Genomic DNA, 20,941 nt, shown 5'->3' with positions numbered 1-20,941 from the left:
TACATAAGATACATTGCATCAGTTCAGTACATATGATATGTTCTTAATGAACAAATTGTATTGAATGACTAACTGTAGCAAAAAATATATATCTTTACTATGTCTTGTGAAATTTATAATATACCAGTGAATACCACTATTTCTGTAACTAAGCTGTTCTAGGTAATAACGCCTCAATGTCATGTCTAAATTAAAGTAATTAAGTAAATAAATAAATAAAAACAAAAAAATATGAAATTGTATAAGTATCATTTTTAAAGATTTAAACATAGATTGTGCTTGCATGCAATTTTGTTTGAATATATGTAGTCTATATATTTCATTTAAAAAATGTTAGTCTAACATGATTTGAGTGTGTGTGTATAAACAAAGTAAATAGTATAAAGGTTTATAAGTGATAGTTGATTTTAGGAAATTGAACAAAATACCGTAAATTCATTTTACAGATTACACAAGCTAAAAGTCTGTTTGAAAATGTGTTCATCTACTGTACAGAAAATATGCATACCTGAAGTTTGTGTTCATGCATATGGATATGCATGGAGCTGCAAGTAGAAATCTTGGAGACTTGTACAGTTTTTCTGGTAGATGGTGCTTGCCAATGATATGACACATGTACTCAGACAGATTCACAGTACATTTGCAGTGCTGATCTATGATGATGCAGTTAGATGTAGAGGTCTTGAATGTGATTGGTGCATGGTCATGTGATTTCCTAGCTACATCCAATGCGGGAATGGCAGAGAGAGTAAAGTGGAAATGGTAGAAGGGCTGTTCATGTTACGATATGTCTGCGGACATGGCAGTAGTTCGCGGACATCGGGAGTTACATCCAGGGATTTCTGGGTTCAGAAGTCATGCAAATGAGAATGAGTACTAAAAGGGATTGGTCAGGAAAGTTTAGTGGGTGTGTTGTGCCAGAAGAGAGTTTCTCATATACTGTTTTTGCTGAAAGAACAACAGATACCTATGTCTGTGTATTTTAGGAAAAAGATTGTATGGATTTTGGGAGATTCATGGATATATTGGTTGAAGGTGCATGCAGAAAGCTGTGGAGTAGCTGTAGATCTTGGATTCCCACATGTGGAAGTACACTGGCATGGAGTACGTGGAATGAAGTGGTTGGACTTGCTACCTCTCTCTGCTACTTTGGAGACAGAGCAACATCCAGACATAATTGTAATTCATTGTTGATGGAACAGTTTACGACATGTGTCTGGAATTTATTTGCAATTTGCTATGAAAGAAGCACTTGGGAAGGTTATGGACATGTTTCCTAATTCTCAAGTGATATTTTCACGGATTGCGCAGAGACAAATGTGGCTTCGTTCTTCTTCATTTGGTCCACAAATGGAAAAAGCAAGGTGCAATGTTAATAAAGCTGTTTGTGCCTTTCTAAAAGATTTTGGCATGTCTTCTTTTCACAATGAAAATATTCTGTTTCGTAGTAAAAACATTTTTCGCAAAGATGGAGTCCATCTTACTTATGGTGGCAATCAGATTTTTCTGAGAAATGTACACAATGCATTGCGACCTTTTTTGGAATTACAAAATCTATTTTGAAGTAGGTGTTAAGCATTTATAATTTTTGACTTACAAACACCTCCCAAAGGTTCTTTTCAGAGTCACCACTTACTCCCAGTGAAAATTGCAATGTTTGTGATAGGGTAGCAACCCAATTTTTTATGTTCGCAAACTGTCCGTGGACTTCTAAAAAATACAAAGGGCACAGCTTCATTTATTTTCACTTCTATTTTTTAACTGTGAAAGGCGGCTCTGAAAAGAGCCTTATTTTTTTTTTATTTTTGATATTTTGTATTTTATTTGTTTTTTTATACACGACACACTAGGAGAGGAGGGGAAAGGAAGGTAAAGCGGGGGACACCAACCACAGGGAAAAGAAAGGGCGAGCTGATAGAGGAAGATGTAGAGTGGGTTTTATTTGGGTAGTGAGCAGATCTTCTCGTGCTCTGAGACGATAGTCTCAAAAGCACTACGAAGTCGCTCCCCCCTGCAGAGTACTGTGTCACAGTACATACATACAACTGTGACCCTCGAAAGGTAAGGGTCATCAGCATTCTGTATGGCCTGTGAGGCAGCTTGAGGAAGACGCTGTCCCACAGAGGTGTTCCTTGTGGTGACAGGATCAGAAACAGAGGATGAAGTAGAGGAAATCAACCTGCTACGTTCTTCGCAAGGTACAACCCTGCGAATAGCCCCAGAGTGAAATGACCTCAGGTGTCGCTTCATAGTAGTGGTCCCAAAGCTGTACTTACCGTGCTTCCCGCGACTGAGTATCATTTTGCACTCATTGCAGGTAACACGGTTCGCACGAGCCTTAGGAACATTCCCATGAATGGTAAATAACCGTCACACCCAAGACTCACGCCTAGTGCGGGTAGTAGGGTTTTCCTCTACCTCATTCTCATCATCCTCTTCTTCCTCCTCTGCATCCTCACTCCTGTTCCCCTCTTCAGGCCCTTGGGGAGGTGGTGGTGGTGGAGGGGGTGGTGCTGAAGCAGGTGCAGCACCAGGTGGCAGTTCAGCAGGCAGGGATGCCATCTTGATGATGGTGTAATCTGCAGGTGGCAGCAAAAATCGCTGTGTTTTGAAGAATAGCCAGAAACACAATGAGAATAAGCTCTAGGGCGTGGTCTTTTATAGGGGTGCTTGTGCGCGGTCCGCGGACATGCGCGCTGTCCGTGGACAGATCGAACACAAAAAAAAGTTTTAAAAGTTTCAAAAGGTATGTAGAAACTCAGGATTACTATGTGGGACTTGTGCCATGGTGAGATTTTATTGAAAAATATTATGGATTAATTGAAAATGTACTTTTGATTTGTTCGGGGACCCGAACAGTGTCCGCATTCAGAACACGCGATCAGCGTGGGCGCGGTCATTTGATCCGTTCGCGAACAAGTCCGCGAAGGAAGCGCATGTCCGCAGGACACCAAATGCACAGAGATTGGCTAGCGCATGCGCGTTGATGTTCTACAGACATTGTTCGGCTCCTGAACTAATTAACATTTCAGGACACTGCGTGTGTTCTTAGAACAGTTTAAACTTGCTAGCGAACAGTAAGGACAGATGTAGTGTTCTTCAGGACACGTTCAATTTCGTTTATGTATGAACATTTCAGGACACCAATTGTGTTCTTAGAACATTTTCAACTTGCTAGCGAACAGTACGTACAGGTATAGTGTTCTTTAAGAGACCACCATTTTCGTTTAATTACGAACAATTTAGGACACCCCGTGTGTTCTTAGAACAGTTTGAACTTGCTAGCAAACACTACGAATAGGTATAGTGTTCTTTAGGACACCTCCATTTTCGTTTATGTACGAACATTTCAGGACACCAATTGTGTTCTTAGAAAAGTTTAAACTTGATAGCGAACACTACGGACAGATATAGTGTTTTTTATGACACTTTAATTTGTTTTTTTACGAACATTTCAGGACACCGCGTGTGTTCTTAGAATAGTTTCATCTTGCTAGCCAACAGTACGAACAGGTATAGTGTTCTTCACCATTTTCGTTTATTTATGAACTCATACAGAAACATAACATTGTGTGCAGTGTACAAGATGAAGGTATAATATTCGTAATGTTAATATGTTGAATAATGATAGGATAATTGTTTTCTTAATAGATTTTTGTGTACTGTGAAATATGTAATAAGTAGCTAATAAAACACATGTATTACATAATTGCATTACTATAGACAAAACACAAAGACACAAGAATACATACCAATATGGGTATATACAGAGAAAGTGAAATTAGCAAAAAAGCACAAGTAGTAGCAAAAGTAATTCATAATTTAACTGATTATTTTCATGCAAATAAATGATTGCTCTGTTTCAAAGCTGATATTTACCCTAGGTATATGTATCACTTGATGTGATTGGACACTAAGGAAAGTAGTTTGAGTACAATGTATACAAATATGGCCATATACAGGGAAAGTACAGCCATAAAAAAAAACAACAGAACTATCAGAAAGTGCTCATAAGTCTATTGATTATCTTTATGTACAAAAAGGATTGCTGTCTTTCAAGCTTGTGTTTTCCCGTATGTATATGTTTCATATGATGTGACTGGACTCTAAGGGAATTACTGTAAGAACCTACTAGAAGGATATGTCTACAAATAAAATAACATTTTTAGTTTCTGACAGTTACTGAAGAAAACCATGTGGCCTAGATATGTCAGCAAAAGAAAAAAGAGTAAGCCAGACATGTGATGTCATCAGTGATGTCATCAATGACATTTTTGATGTCATCTTTGATGTCTTGGGTGTTAGTCTTAGCAGTGCACGGTGGTGGCGCGAGTTATGGTTGCTTAGCTTACCATAACTGCCGAATTTCAAGGGTTTTTCGGTTTTACTTGGAACCATAACGTCCCTTTGACAAAGTTTTTGCACTGAATTTCATAGGTTTTTATCAGCGCAAATTAACCATAACGTCCCTTTAACAAAGTTTTTTCACTGAATTTGAAAGGTTTTTAGCAGCGCAACTTAACCATAACGTCCCTTTAACAAAGTTCTTTCACTGAATATATATATATATATATATATATATATATATATATATATATATATATATATATATATATATATATGTCTATATTTTGTTGAAACATTGAATAACAATTTGTTCATATATTTTTTCATGTATGTGTTATTAGATATTTATTTTTGTGTTAGTGTTTTATCAGTGTTTGTTACTTTAGAAGCTGACTCATAGGGCCGCATTACATGGACGGCGGTAAGGGTTAACGGTGACCGTTAATGGTACCGGTGACCGTTAACCCTTACCGCCTTACTACGAGGTCCCTTTGCGGGTTGGAGAGCAACCAACCCGCAAAGGGACCTAGTTACGGTACCGCAATTTGCGATGCCGTAATTAGCACCTTCCCTATTCCCATTATGCCCTATGGGGCAAAAATGGGAATGGGGAAAGGGGGAATTACCGCCCCACCAACCTTGGAATAGGGCAGTAATTCCCCTGTCCTCCAAGGCGTTGCCAGTATTTTACCAGCATGGACCAAGGTGCTAATAGCACCTTGGTCCACCGCCGTCCGTGTAATGAGGCCCATAGAGACTTAGGGCCTCATTACACGTTGGGCCTCATTACGACCCAGGCGGTAAGTTACCGCCTGGGTCGTACCTTTACCACCATGGCGTAAACTACGTTTACGCCATGGTGGTTGGTGGACTTACCGCCCCATTCCGAGGTGAGTGGGGCGGTAAGTCCCCATTAACCCATTTACCCTTCCCCATTCCCATTTTTGCCCCATAGGGCATAATGGGAGTGGGGAAGGCGTTAATTACGCCACCGTAAATTACAGTGGCGTAATTAACAACAAGGTCCCTTAGCGCCATGGATTTTAACACCAAGCAGGTGTTAAAACCTCCATGGCGCTAAGGGACCTCGGAATCAGGCGGTAAGGGTTGGCGCTGTTTACGCCGCAGTAAACCCCTTACCGCCTGGGTCCTAATGAGGCCCGTTGTGCGGTAAAAATTCCAAAATACCAGCATGGCGCTATCAACGTGTCCGCCCTCGCAAGAGTGCGCTAATAACGCACTATTAAAAGTACGCGGACACGAGCATAGCGCCAAGCCGGTAGACCCCCTACCGCCATGGCGGTATAGACCCAAAAAAGTCACCTACCGCCCTCGACGAAAGTGCAGATTGCACCTCTGCCCTCCTGCTGCATGCAAATAGCGGTCACCGCAAATAGCGGTGACCGTTAAATTGCGGAACCGGAAATAGCGTCATCGCACAGGAACGGGAAAGAGCACGGCGGCCATCTTTAAAAAAACAATCCATTGCCATCCTCTGCCCCCTGGACCTGTTTTGAGTCGTTCGCAGTTCTAATTCATCCGGGACACCTGCATCATGGCCAAGGCATTTAAAAAAGCACTGACAGGCAGCACAAGGAGAAATTCACAGCAGAGGAATTGAATATGCTGACACAGACCCTGGCTGAGAATGCAGAGGTTGTTTTTGCCAATGACATGCGGCGGCCAACACTACTAAAAAAAAAGCCATCTGGGAGGAAGTTGCAGTCAAAGTGAGTGCAGTGGGCACCAGCACCCGCACGGTGCGTGAGTGCAGGAAGAGGTGGGACGACCTCAGACTGCGGGTGAGGGGCATCCTTGCGGAAAACCACTGCATTGCCAGTGCAGGTGGAGCTGGTTCACCAATCAGACTTAAAGAATGGGAGGAGACCTGTGGAAACCTGATTGCTGTGGAATCCATAGAGGGAGTAGGCACCATGGAGCTCGGCGTGGGTACCACTTCAGATGGAGGTGAGTGTACACATGACAGGATGCGATGTGAATGTACTATTCCCCCCATATGTGAACACAGACTCCTCTCATGCATGGACACACATCCACACATGCATCCATCCCTCACCATGTCAGTGTCACACCCAAACACACACACATGCACACATCACCAGAGACAAGTTCCAAACACAACCATGCATAGATGAGGCACTGAACTGGCACATCACCTGCATCAACAACTACTAAGTCCCAATGGCCACAACTGCATCATTTATGTAATCTGCATTAAGTACATTGAAACGCAACCAATGCCATCCCCCTTCTTGTCCCTGACAGGTTCACATACAGATGGTGAGGATGCCGCTGATGCATCCCAGGCACCAGCCACGAGGAAGAGGCCAAGGGCACAGGACTCAGAGGACACCCCCAAAACATCCAGGGGCAAGGGGGGAAGGTCACTCCTGATGAGCGGGAAACACCGTAGGAGTGCCACTGCCAGGGCAGAAGTAGCTGCACCACAAACTGGAGCCCCACCACCGGAGGTGAACCCACAGGCACCAATACCAGCCACCGAGGGCCCACCATCAGCTGCGGCAAGCTCCCCTGGTGAGGCAGCCGCCACTGCCCCCCTATCTGATCCTGAGGACACCCTAGTTGGGCCAATGGAGATGCACACTCCAAGCCCCCCTAGAACCCCAGAGCCAGCACCATTCCAGACACCTGGGTCTGATGTGACTGTTGAGGACAACAATCCAGCCATAATGTCCCCCATGGTGGCTTTACCTGCTGCAGTGGATGCATCTGAGGGCACAGCATCCAGTACAACATCACCCAGCACTGCCCTCCAACTGACCACCATCCTGCAGCGTCAACACAAACTGACTGTGCTGGTTGGCCAGCATGTTGAGGAGGCTGCCCATCTCAGGGAGAATATCGTGGAGACGGCGAGGCACTCCACTGAGAGGATGGACGCAAACACTGACCGGCTGTGTAACGAGATATTCAGGCTCAGGGAGGTCCTTACTCGCATGGCCGACATAATGGACCGCCACTTCTCACAACCAGGCCAGTCTGCGCCATCGTCATCTTCCGGCTCAACACAGACAAGCCCCATCCGCTGCTCAACACGCACCACCAGGCGCACCTCTGGCCATCCTCCAAATGCTGCTACAGACAATGGCCAATAGGGGGTTAATGGCGATTCCTCTGTGTGCATGGGCCAACACAAACATGGCAGACACATGAGGAACTGTTGTGGGGGTTGGGGGGAAGGGTGTTATGGGTCTGTTGTGGGGGTGGGGGGAAGGTTGTTATGGGTCTGTTGTGCGGGGTGGGGGGAAGGGTGTTATGGGTCTGTTGTGGGGGGTGGGGGGAAGGGTGTTATGGTCTGTTGTGGGGGGTGGTGGGAAGGGTGTTATGGGTCTGTTGTGGGGGGTGGGGGAAGGGTGTTATGGGTCTGTTGTGGCGGGTGGGGGGGAAGGGTGTTATGAGTCTGTTGTGGGGGGTGGGGGGAAGGGTGGTGGGATGTTTGGGGACTTGCACTTTTTCACCTTTCCGTTACTCAATACACTGGTTTCTGATCAAAACACAGACTTGGACATCTTCATTGTGTTTGTGTACTTTATTGGCGACAGGGTCCATTTTGTGCTTCCAAACATACACCAGTGCATTACTACCCATATCCGTGTGACAGTACGAAAACATGTTCCTCAGAATATTTGGTTGATCAGATGCTGTCTCACAGCACGTCCCTCCTGCCCATCCCCTCCTGCAAGACCTGCATCCCCTTCACCTCCGTCCTCATCACCATCATCATCCTCATCAGGTGCCTCTATTTCAACGTCAGGGGGCAGTGGCACATTCCGTCTGATACACATATTGTGCAGCATGACACATGCCATGGTGATCTTGGCCACCTTCTCATGTCCATGCAGGAGAGCGCCACCAGACCTGCTAATGCACCTAAACCGTGACTTCAAAAGGCCAAAAGTCTGCTTGATCACGATGCGGGTACGGGTATGCGCACGATTGTATTCCTCTTCGTGCCTGTTCTGTGGGTTTCCGTACAGGTGTGAGAAGCCAGGTCTTCAGGGGATAGCCCACATCACCTGTATGTGGGAACGAACAGGGTCCTGTTGCTGTTCACCTCAAGAGCAGCCTGTTCATATCACACACATTGAGATTGCATTGTGATTCAAGTACACAATTAACAGCATACATGCAGATGGCCTGTGTGACAGCAATGTGCAAGGGGGAGGTCGGCCCTGCAAGTGGACATGCCCCATTAATGCCTCCAACAGTGATTGACATGTCCTGGGTGAGGCAAGGTCTTCGGTGTCCCTGGGCCCAGGCAGATTTGGTTCAAAACTGCTGGTGTACTGCCATTCCAACACTGATGTTGCCATGCAGAGAGGCATCATTTCAGTGGTGCTATAGGTGCATGTTGAAATGCTATGGCTAGGGGTGATCCCTTTGCATGCATTATAGGGCACATTGCAATATTGATGTTGTGCTGGACTAATTCCGGATGACTATCTTGATGGCATGTGTGAAATGTTTGTATTTTGTGGCCTGGAATGTTGTGCAATGTGTATGTGGATGGATGTTTAATGTTACTAGACCTGGAATGTCATCTGTGTTGTGTAGCTTATACTTGCATGCCGGTTCATCTCAAGTACGTTGCCGCCTTCCCAGATGGACATTGGCGTACATCTGTATGTGCATTTTGCCGACAGCCGACAAGCTACACCCATTTCGGGTATGTATCTCTCCCCCCCCCCAATCACACCCAGTTGGAATATGTATCTCTCCCCCCGATCACACCCAGTTGGAGTATGTATCTCTCCCCCCCAATCACACCCAGTTGGAGTATGTATCACTCCCGCCCCCCAATCACACCCAGTTGGAGTATGTATCACTCCCCCCGCCCAATCACACCCAGTTGGAGTATGTATCACTCCCCCCCCCAATCACACTCAGTTGGAGTATGTATCTCTCCTGCCCCCAATCACGCTGCCATGTGCTTGCCCTGCTACTCACCAAGTAGCCACGAACGTTGTGCGGTTTGTCACTCCATTTAGCGTGGAATAGTTGAGTTCCGCAGGACCGTGGAATCATGGGTTGATCCGGGAAATTGGGCACAGCAATGTGTGATTATCTTGTTGGCGTCACATACCATTTGGACATTGATGGAGTGGAATTGCTTCCTGTTTCGGTAGACTACTTCATTGTGATGTGGGACCACCAATTCCACATGGGTACAGTCGATGGCCCTGATGCAACTTGGGATGCCTGCCAGTGAATAGAAGCCAACTTTGGTGTTTGCAATCTCCTGGGCAGTCCGTGGCATGTATATGTGTTCAGGTGCATGCTTCAGGAGGGCATCGAGTACCTGCTTCAGAGTGCGGGAGAATACTGGTTGTGAGATGCCATGCATCTGTCCCATTGTATGCTGGTAGGTGCCTGTGGCCAGGAAGTGGAGCACACTCACCACCTTCAGTAGTGGGAGGATGGCAGTTCTGATGTCTATGAGGCTCACAATGTCGTCGTGTATCAGGTCCACGATGCTGGTGATGGTAACCCGGTCCAGTCGGTACAGGCTGTGTATCTGCTCAGGGGTTAGGTTAAATGGACTGGCTCTGATCCTGGGGATTGGTGGGTGCCTCTGTGGTATGATTAGGTGCCGTGGTGGTGCTTGCTGTGCCTGTCTTGCCCTCCTCCTCCTCCTCCTCCTGCGTCTCCTTTGTGCTGCCTGTTGTTGTTGAAGCTGCGCTGCAAAGAGGTCCTCCAGGCCATGTAATGCTGCCAGTATTGGAACCATCTTGGTGTGGGAAGGGGTGTGGGAAGGGGTGTGGTGTGCTCCTTTTGAGCTGCCACAGTCTCCATTGCCTCCACCTGTGCTGATTGTGTCCACCTGTGGCAGGTGGGAACACTGCTCCGTTCTCTTAACGGGTGGTTCGCGATGCCGGTATTAGCACCATGGCGGTAAGGGGTTTGGGGGGCTTTACCATGCCGCTATTGGCATGTCCACTAGCCTTGTGATGCTGTGCTAATAGCGGCATGGCGTAATTTACGGGATGGAGGGTCGCGCGCACGCGGCCTGCCCGCTATTAGTGGCACCGTACTTAGCGGTGTCGCTAATAGCGGTGAGCCGGTTCGTAATCCGCATGGGGATTTAACGTTACCGGTATTCTGTTACCGGTAACGTTAAATCCATAACGCCTACCATGTAATGAGGCCCTACATTGCAGTCAATATTCAGTGGTACTTTCTTATGTATTTTCTATTTAAAAACCTCAACATTACGTAGTTGGTGTTATAGGTTTATGAGTAAGTGTTCGGAAGTGCATGTTACAATATTTAGGGAATGATTGCATTTTTAGCTTCAGGTGTTCTTTCTATTTCTCTATTTTTAGTAAGTGTTTCCATGTTAGGTGAGCAATTCTTGCAATATCTCCACGACAGAAAACCATCTCTCTATACTTTCAAAATCTTCATTAAGCAAGCTCAGAAAAGAGTGGGGACAATGTGAGGGGAGCTACTTAATGGTTTGGTGCCTTGACAGGCATTGAAGGGATAAAAAGGTGAGTATTTCTTCCTTAGTTCCAATACCAGGAACAGCCTCAGATGAGAACAGTGATGCAGACCCAGTGGCTGAACATTGTAGTTTTGGAACCCCACCACCCTCTTGCTGCCCATGATATTCTCTGTCCCCTCTACCCCCCTCTTGCTGCCCATGATGTTCGCTGTCCCCCCACCCCCTCTTGTTGCCCGTGATGTATGCTGTGCCCCCCACCCTGCTCTTGATGTCCTTGATGTTCGTTGTGTCCCCCATGCCCTCTCTGACTGCCTTTGTAAGCGCTCTCCTTCTACCCCCCTCCCCATAGCTAACCTTTTCAGGAGGTTGTCGTTATACATTTTGGTTTGCCATCACCGACCTGTGACCATTGCCAGAATTGGAGTTTTATGGACACATTTGGCTCTGGGTACTTACCCTTCCGGACTTCTATTCTCATGCTGGATTTCTCTGCATCTCAAATGCAGGATGGCCATGCCATGCCCATCATCATCTTGAATACTTGCTTGCATTGCTGATCTCTAGCAATATCATGTGTTATTATTGACTGATGCAACTGCTGTCGCTCTCTTCTCTCCTTCCTCCCTTCTCCTCCCTCCTCCCCTACTTCTCACTATGCACTTACTCTATCAGAATTGTCCTCGGACCTAGTACGGTAGCAACCATGTTTGTCTCCTCCCCCTCCCCCTACTTGTTTTTTTTTCTCCTTCCCCTCTCCCCTCCAACACTATCTGAAATGTCATCAGGCCCAGTACGATAGCCACTTGTTTTGTTCCTCTACCTCCTTTCTCCTCCCCTTCCCCCCTTCCTCTTGTCAATCTCTGGCTCTACCAGAAATGTCATCAGGCCTAGTACGGTAGTCGACTGTCTGTTCCCATTTCCTTCCCATTCACCCCCTCCCTCCCTGAGTTGTGTGCTCTTGCACTTTCTGAAATTTCACCAGGCCGAGTACGATAGTTAATTACACATTATTATTGTTCATGGCCTGTAATAATGTTACTGTATTTTTCCCTTGTTCCTTCCCTTGCCTTGAAGTACTTTGAAACAGTTGTGTATAGGCGCTATATAAATAAACTATTATATCATATCGTACTCAACTGCAGTGAATATCCAACTGTCCTGTCTTAGGTATTTAAAAAAAAAAACCTGAACATTTATGCAAGAATGTTACATTAGTGATCTCAAAAGAGTTTGGAACAGACAAACACAGCAAATGTTTTATATATTAATAAGCCAAATTAAAGTAATTGTTTTGCTGCTATATTCTTCATTAGTACCCGGCGAGAGTCCAGCAGAATGGAACACGAATTCTGATTGGCTCTCACCGGGCCATTACCTGGCCATGCCCGCTCTGAGCCTCCCCACGGCTGAGAAGCTGTCTTCGCCCCCCGCCGGGGACTTAAGTAAGGTTTATTTTTTATTTTTCTTCCCCTTTCCACCCACCTCCCTGGCCTCCCCACCACACTTACCTTCTGCCTCCTTTGTCCATGGCGGGCAGCGTGGCAGCCTACAGCCACACGTTTTGGGACAGAAAAAAATGATTTTAGTGCCCCAGACACGGAGATCTTGCAGGCCGGGGTACTAATAGCAATATGCCCCTCAGGGCGGTGGCATTACCGAGTCAGGTAATGCCCCGGGGCCTTTGTTAACTATGGGCGCCAGGGCATTACCTGACTCAATAAGGTCCCTACCTCTCGGGGCATATTGCTTAAATATGCATCTGCCAATTAAAATATCCATTAAATAACGTTTTTTGATATATTATTGACTACCTCATGAGCTGCTTTTCTTTCAGAGGAAACATTAAGGGCCTTGTTACACGGAAGGCGGTAAGGGTTAACGGTCACCGGTAATGCTACCGGTGACTGTTAACCCTTACCGCCTTATTACGAGGTTCCTTTGCGGGACCCGACCTTAACGGCTGGTGTAGACCAGCTGTTAAAGTAGGGACCCGCAAAGGAACCTTGGTGCTAATTACGGTACCGCAATTTGCGGTACCATAATTAACGCCCTCCCAATTCCCATTAGGCCCTATGGGGCAAAAATGGGAATGGGGAAGGGCCATTGCGGCATGGGGAATTCCCGCCCCGCCAACCTCGGAATGGGGTGGTAATTCCCCATTCCGCCATGGCGGAATCGGTAAATTACCGGCATGAACCATGGTGCAAATAGCACCATGGTTTAGCACCTACCGTGTAATGAGGCTCTAAGTCTTGTTATTTCTGCAACCTATGACACGTTTTATTTGGGTTATAAGGATTTGAAGGGCTCCATGTGTTTTACTGCCAAATGGTTGACTTCAATTTTGTTTTGTATTGCTGATTACTTTACCACTGATATTATTACTGATGTATTCCCTCTGCCTACCTGCAAAATGTTAGTAACCCACACTTCTCTCAAATCAATATTCACATTCACAATTTCTAAATGAAATATGTGATATGTTCATTGGATTTCAATGTAGTGAATGGTGTGCATTTAATATTTTCAAATGGAATCAATGAGTGCTGATTTGATGACCACTCAGAGTTAAAATATAAGTGCATGACCAGTGAGGTCTGTGGTAAGAGTGCTATATTGTCACATAAAATAGTGAAGTGAAGCAAGTCTCACCAATTCAAGGTGGAAGAACGTGAATGTGTCTTAATCTTTCATGGAGGATGGAAATTAATGCAGTTCAAATATAGGTGGTAAGTAAGCACCACAGCATCAAACCACTAACATTGGAGTTCAGTGATGTAAGAACGCTGGCAATTGCCAGCAGAAGCCATTGAAATCATACATTGAGCTTCTGACAGGCGGTGCATGGTCACTGGCATGACTTAAGAACTTTAGTGAAACATGATTTGGTCACATAAGAATGTGAATGAAATGCTGTGGAGAGGACAGAGCTGCATTTCATGCTAAGGCACAGGTGATGGCTCCTCTACAGACTCAAGGTCCATAATCTGTATGCTCCACGAAAAATCACAGAAGCATACAGCCATTTCCCAGTGGAATGCACAGCTATTCTATGTGAAGTCGAGCGTGCAGCTTAATTTCACATTAATATGTCCTGCATTTGTGGTGCATGTAACGCATCTACTGTGCTTGCTTAGTGAACATGACTAAATGTGCAGCAAAATGTCCACAATTTACTGCACACCTGAATAAATATTGCCATCACATTACCAATGAATAACACAAATACTGGCGAAAAATGGTGGTCTACTTCCTACTTTTCATATCATAAATAGCTATCACAAACTATGACCCAATCCAATATTGGCAGTCATCGACCTTCCACCCCTAGTCACCACATTCACCACTCCTCAGATAGAGCTTGGATCCTACTCTTTTGGGAGACTGTAAAATATAGAGTAAAAGAGTGAATCATCTTTCAGAATTCTATAAGATAAATAACTCTGGTGAAACTCCCAGGCATATTGGTTGAAAAGCCTGTAATGCGTCCTTTGGGTACAGCCAATATAGCACAGTATATGGCAAAAACAACATGCAGGATCCTGTCTCCCAATTAGAGAAAAAAGTCAAGTCCCTTGAAAATCAATGTGCACCATCAGGAGATCATGAGATACTTACAAACTGATGTAAAATGAATTTGAATTTCCTAGTCAACCAATCTTCATCGCTATTTTGCATCACAAAACAAAGTGGCATTATTTCCTCAACAAGAGAGTTCCCCTTTAAGCAGGATTTCTAAAGGTCAGGAAACATCACTCGGGAATGGCAATGATCAAAGATCCAGCAAGCAATCACATCACAAATCACAAATGATGTAGAGAGATCGAAACCGTTCTCCTCCATATACCAGAAATGATATACTTTGTAGATCTCCACCTTAGACAAGGATAAAGTCTCCTCCCACAGAAGGAATGTTCCATGGAACCAACTATTAGCAATCCTTAGGGTCTAAATTAATTACCCTCTCATCATTTTGGAGGTTCTCAGTGCCAATATGTCCTTTGCACATGTGAAGTCTTCAGGGACTGATCGTTTTATATCCAACATTTATCAAACCCTCTCTTAGCAACTAAGTTGCAATCCTGCTAAATCATTCTCGCTACTTGCTTGGGGTTCCAGAGAAAGCTGTTTTGTTCAGGCATCTATGGAGGTATTTGCAAAACCTAGGGTAGGGATACGTCCTTGCTGAAGAACATACAACCTCGTTCTCTAGTCAATGAGTATTGCAAAATATTTGCCAAAATCTTATTTAGTATAATCAATCAGGCCTTGCCATCTCTTATATTCCACGAACAGGCAGAATGTGTGAAGGGCAGACTGGAATGTGTTAATATGCAACTGGTTTGCAATATTGTCCATACAGCTATGCTATATAAGGTACCTAGTGCCCCTTGATACTGACAACGGCTAACATGCAAGTGCTGCAGTAGTTGGGCCTTGGCTATTGGAGTCCTTTATAATGCTTTCAGATAAAAGTTGTTGGTACTAATGCTCAGCTATTTAATCTTAGAAGAGGCAGTAGAAAGGGATGCCTGTTGTTCATGCTTTTGATTATTATAGTACCCAAGCTGCTTGTTCTCAAAATAATTGTTAATGGTATTCCTGAAATGCACACATCTTTTCTTAAACATTTCCAGCTACTTGCATAGGCGGGTGATGTATTAGTTTGGATCCCATAGGTCCTTTCCCAAGATGATAGCTGTCATTTGTGTCTGGGACAAGACAGAGGTTTCCCCCAATTAATGCTGTAACCAATGTGTGCTCGACAGGTATATTGTATGCTGGAAAACCCAATGCCTTAAATTCTTAGGTATGTTGTTTGCATTCATTACATCAAAACACAGTATTTTTTTTAAAAAAAATTGAAAACAAATATTTATTGACGTTTCTGCAAAAATGTATGAGATGAGAAAGAGTTTTAACCTTGTAATACAGGCACAAGGCAATACCTTGTTTTAAATACAAATACGAAGACATGTTCTCATTTTATCCACATGCAGTCTTACATGCACTGAACTGTCTACATATGTTCCCTCATATGAATTAAATCAAACACATACCTGTGTACGCAAACTGGACCAGATCCCATAGCGCACTTGGGTCAATGCCTTCCATTTTGATTTCTTCTTGCTTTGCTTCACAAACATCACTTGTAAACATGGCGGAAAAGTAGTCAGAAACAGCACTTAGAACCAGCCTACAAACAAAGGCATTGTATTAATCAATTGTGATATGTGTTGGATTTTAGCACACAACTATTAAAATACAAAATGGGGATTTAAGAAACATGCTTTTGTTCCTTTTTTAAATTGCAGATATCATTCTACAGTTTTATAATACGTCTTTTTCTAAGGCATTTTTCTGCTATTACTAATTTTCTTAAGCATTACATACCAACGGTTCCCACGGTAAAGCAGTAGCAAAGGCATTGCCGACTTATCTGGTAGGTGTGATTTCCAGTCCTGTCTATTTTCGGAGAACATAACACACTGGTGGACTTATCCTAATGAACCTGTTTTGGCTTCAAAAGACACAGCGGGACAATATCTATCAAGAAATATCTGCCCAGGCTTGCTGTCATTTGTTAAACATTAAGAAAGTGCCAGTGAAGCTTGTACACATCATGTTCTATATTTCTATTTGTGAAGATTAGCTATAACCATTTCAAGCATTTTAGCGCTATAGAGAAATGCATTATGAAAACGTATAAGCTCCAATGAGGAAACTGAAATGGAAAAATGGTTCTTATTTAGCAATACCTTTAGAGTCCTGAAATTAAGATGCAGAAGGAGAAAAACAGCGATGCATAAACACAGCTGTGCAAACAGGAAGAGACAATATAGCAATGGAAACAAAAGTTAACCTCTGTCTGTTCTGAGACTATTGCATACACTGAGATTGATTTCAACCTTGCACTTAATATCAATCCCGACAAACATCACCCATTCTGGGAACTGTGCTCCTCTCTAACTTGAGGCTGATTTAACATAAATCTATGCCCTATAGTAGAACTCTCACTTTCTCGTTTTCCTGCTCTAATTGAAGCCCCATATAACTCGATTCACAAATAAATCAGACCCCACGCACTTGTGGAAAGACTTGGCAATCCCTGAGAATTTAGCATTATCTGTAAAGTGTTGTTCTTTTTTATTTATTTATTTTCTTTGGAATCTTACATCAGAACTGTAGGAAAAAGTCCTTTATACTGTCCGCTTCTACACCGATGTACTCTCTTTCAACTATATAAAATACTCGAGTAGAGTACAGATTAGTACTGAACAATATATATCCGGGTGATTACAGCTTTCCAAAACATCTCAATTCCATTAAATATTCAGTAAAGCGCTTCCATCTCCTACTCAATCAATTTCATATCCATTACTCTTCATGCAGTTATTCACGAACTTAAATCCCCCTTGTTATAAACATCAATGTTATTACAAAAAAATTAAAAACTAAACAACGCTCATCATGGAGTCAGTGTATGCAGTGACATACACCATACCTGTGATACATCTTCAAAAAGGAGGTATCAATTTTGGTAGAAGGTATCAATACTGCTTGGCAATATTAGCACTACTCTTCCCGAATTCGAGTAGGCCCTCATTTATATCCTGCGTGTGGCACCCTTGAATAAGCATCTTGTACAGCCAACGTGCGGTTCTCTTTAGAGTCTAGATTCTACCAGTAAAGTTTGGATCCTATCCCCTGCAGTGTTTGCTGACCCTACCATTTGCCCATTTCCCACTATCACACTTGTGATGCTTCTAAATTACAGATCCAAAGAGCGAGCTCTGTCCAACCCCTAAACCCCGGTTGTTTAAACTAAATTCTTACCTTGGGGTCAAGTTGCACTTTTGACATGACAGTTTACATCACAACTCTGGCAATGTCACCAGCTCATTGATACCATTAAGGCCTTTACTTTTGGTCCCTGGTCAGAATTACTTCTACTCTATGCCCTTTAGAAAAAACTTTCCAAAGAAGAGATGTTGTCACCAACCAGGTACTAATTAAGCAGTAAGCCCTGAGACTGCAGACTATTACCGCATACGTTAATGGCCCCGGGGGCCATAGTTACCTTATGAGGTAATGGCCCACAGTCAAGGGGCTTATTGCCATTAGTACCCCGGCCCATTAGACCAGGGTACTAATGGTTTTATTTTTTTGGGCTACAGGAAACATTGCGTTTCAGACCCAGAAAGAAACACAGTCTGTTTTCTCTTTCCGTGGTGGCCATAGTAAACAATGGGTTGTCTCTTATCCCTTTCTATGGCGGCCATTCAAGTAAATCGCAAAGAAGTAAACCAAGAAAATGGCTGCCATGGAACATGTAGTCCCTTCTCCCTTTCCATGGTGGCCTGAAAGAAACGCAGCGAGAGTCACACAAAAGCGCAAGTGGGCTTAACATAAGGTAAGGCTTGCAAATTAACCAATCAGTTTGTTTGTAAGGGAATCAGAAACCAGTGCTGGGTACTAACTTTGTATAGACCATTTTGACTGTGTCATTGTTTTGTATTTATTTTTTATTAACAACAATTAAAGGACTTTATTACTGTAGATTTGTCGCAGTGCAAATTAATTTTGCACATTCACAAACAGTGTTTATTTATTTATTTTATTTATTTACTTGTTTTTAATCGGAAATGAATTAACGATTTTTACAAGAACCCTTCTTCTTCTACAGATGCGCCAAGGCGCTTTTGACAGTTATTTTTCTGGTGTTGGCACTTCTAAGTTCATATTTACTTTCCGCCTTCTCTCTCCAGAATTTCGCTGTTATTTGATTGTTTCTTGAATTTGTCTTGCCATGGGAGATGTCACTGTTCCGGCCATCTCTGCTATTTTCATATGGGCCTGTGTGTTGGAAATCTTTTCGAAGGCAAGGTCTATCAATTTTACTGCCGCTATGGTCCATCTCGTTGTTTCTCCTGAGATTAGCCTATTCCAAACCGCCTCTTCATCTAGCGTCATCGCCCCTTGCAGACATGGTTGTATGTATCTGTCTCTAATTATGCTGGTTTTTGGGCATCTTAGGACTAGATGTCGCAATGTTTCCACTTCTTCTTTATTTTTGCATAGGCGGCAACTTTTATCCATTTTTGATGATCTAATGGCTAAGATTTGATGTGTCATCAGCAGGTTTAGTCTTGCCTTCAAGAATGTGCTCCTCATCTTTTTGTTCGGGAACGTTTTGCAGTAGTTCAGTGGCTCTTTCACCCTGTTGAACGCCGGTGGAAGGTGGGTGAGTAGCTTATTTGCTCTCGCTGTGTCTACCGTGTGGATCCAGTCTATGAGTTCGATTTTTATCTTTAGTCGGTCTGGGTTTTTTTTTAGATCTTCTTCTGTGCATGATATTTCGTTTAGTGTTTCTTGTATTGTTGTTGCCCAATTGTTGAGCGCTTTGCAAGTGCCCGTTTTCAATTCTTCTGCTATCACCGCGCATATTGGCAATGAATCGGCCATTATGATTTTTCTGTAAAGTCTCAGCTTGCTTTGCTTGACTGATGTAGCTAACGAGACCAGGCCCAACTCCCTTCTGATTGCAGGCATGGAGGTTGATTTCGGTAGGCCTAGTACTGCCTTCCACACATGTCCTTCCAATTTTTGCCATATTGAGTTCGGTAAGTTGAGCGCGGCTTCCATACCATAGATGATAGACGGCACAACCTTTGCCTTGTAGAATTTTATTGCCGGAATAATGGAAAATTTCCCAAATTTGTTGTCGACCAGTCTCATTTGTGCCGTAAGTCTTTTGACTTTGTCCCATAACTGATCTTGTATTGCGTTGTCACCTGCTGATCCGTCTAAGGTTACCCCTAGGTATTTGAATTTGTCAACTACTTCCAGTTTGGCGTTTTCCAAGTGCCAAGTTGGCTGCTTTGTATTTTTGTTTGCGGTTTTTTCAAAGACCATCACTTTAGTTTTTGTTATGTTAATTTCCAGATGGTTTGTTGACATATAATTTGCCAGGTTGTTTAGTTTTCGTTGCAGCCCAATTGGTGTTTGGTCAATAATGATGGCGTCGTCTGCGTACCATAGTCGTGGTATGATTTCCTTTCCTATTTTTGGTGGGAAAGCTCTTATTTTTTTTTCTTCGATCTGGTAGTCCCCCAAGAAAGCGATAAACAGGGCCGGAGCTAGTGGGCAGCCCTGCTTTACACCTCTCTGGATTTCAATCTCTTCAGACAAGGTGCCTTGTTTATTCAGTTTTACTCTGATTTTTGTGTTTTCATGAAGCGCTTTTATTGGTGCCAGGACAGACGCTGGGCATTCCCACTTGCTCAGTTTCAACCATAGTTTTTCACGATCAATTTTATCAAAGGCTTTTGATAGGTCTACGAATGCCAGGTAGATTTTTGGGGCACCTTCTTTTACTTTCGCTTTCAAGATCTGGAGGATCAATATATTTATTGCCGTGCCTCCCTTCTTCTGGAATCCTGTCTGAAAAATGTCGAAGCAGGGTGCAGTCTTTGCCCATGTCCCAAAGTGGATTAACAACTGGGTTGCGTAAATTTTGCCCACAATGTCTAACAGTGCTATAGGCCTGTAGCTTTCTGGGTCTTCTCTGTCGCCTTTTTTATACACTGGCACAATTATGGCCTTTAGCCATGTTTCCGGCACCATTTTTGTCTGGGCGCAATGTGAGAAAATTTTGCTAATTAGCACTGCCCATGCCTTCGCAGATTGCTTTAGGTCGATATTTGACAACCCATCCGGTCCGGGGGCCCTTGATGTTTTTAAGTTTTTGATGGTTTTTTCAATGTCTATGATATTAGCCACGTTCACCCAAGTGGCTGTCATGTCTACTAATCCTTTGGTTGTTTGTGTTTTCGGTCGCTCAAATTGTGCCATTAGGTATGATTTCCAGTTTGACTCAGGGACTTGGTTTATCAGTTCTGGAGGCTTCGATCTATTTGTTTCTTTGATTATTCTCCAGAAATCGCTTGTTTTCTTTGAGCCAAGACTTTTCAACATTTTGTCCGCATCTTGTTGGTACATCCATAGTCTATGTTGCTTTAGCCAATGGTTATATTTCTTTGCCTCCATCTGCCAGTTTTCCCAGTCTTCCTGCTGGTTTCCTTTTGTTGCGATTTTCCTTAACCT

The 20,941-nt window shown here is 43.7% G+C and overlaps 1 protein-coding gene across 1 annotated transcript in view; it reads right to left on the bottom strand.

Annotated features, from left to right (window-relative positions):
* KLHL1 (kelch like family member 1) overlaps positions 1 to 20,941 on the bottom strand; it is a 1,778,891-nt gene that overhangs the window by 1,181,059 nt on the left and 576,891 nt on the right. Inside the window, exon 3 of the mRNA XM_069639396.1 lies at positions 15,895 to 16,031. Within this exon, the coding sequence (XP_069495497.1) occupies positions 15,895 to 16,031 (137 nt within the window). The remainder of the gene's footprint in view (positions 1 to 15,894; positions 16,032 to 20,941) is intronic.

This window comes from Ambystoma mexicanum, chromosome 7q (assembly GCF_040938575.1).
Source record: "Ambystoma mexicanum isolate Mex_15411 chromosome 7q, UKY_AmexF1_1, whole genome shotgun sequence".
In the NCBI taxonomy this organism is placed as follows: domain Eukaryota; kingdom Metazoa; phylum Chordata; class Amphibia; order Caudata; family Ambystomatidae; genus Ambystoma; species Ambystoma mexicanum.
Note: the sequence above shows the minus strand (reverse complement) of the source record. Positions and strands in the feature narration are given on the sequence as shown.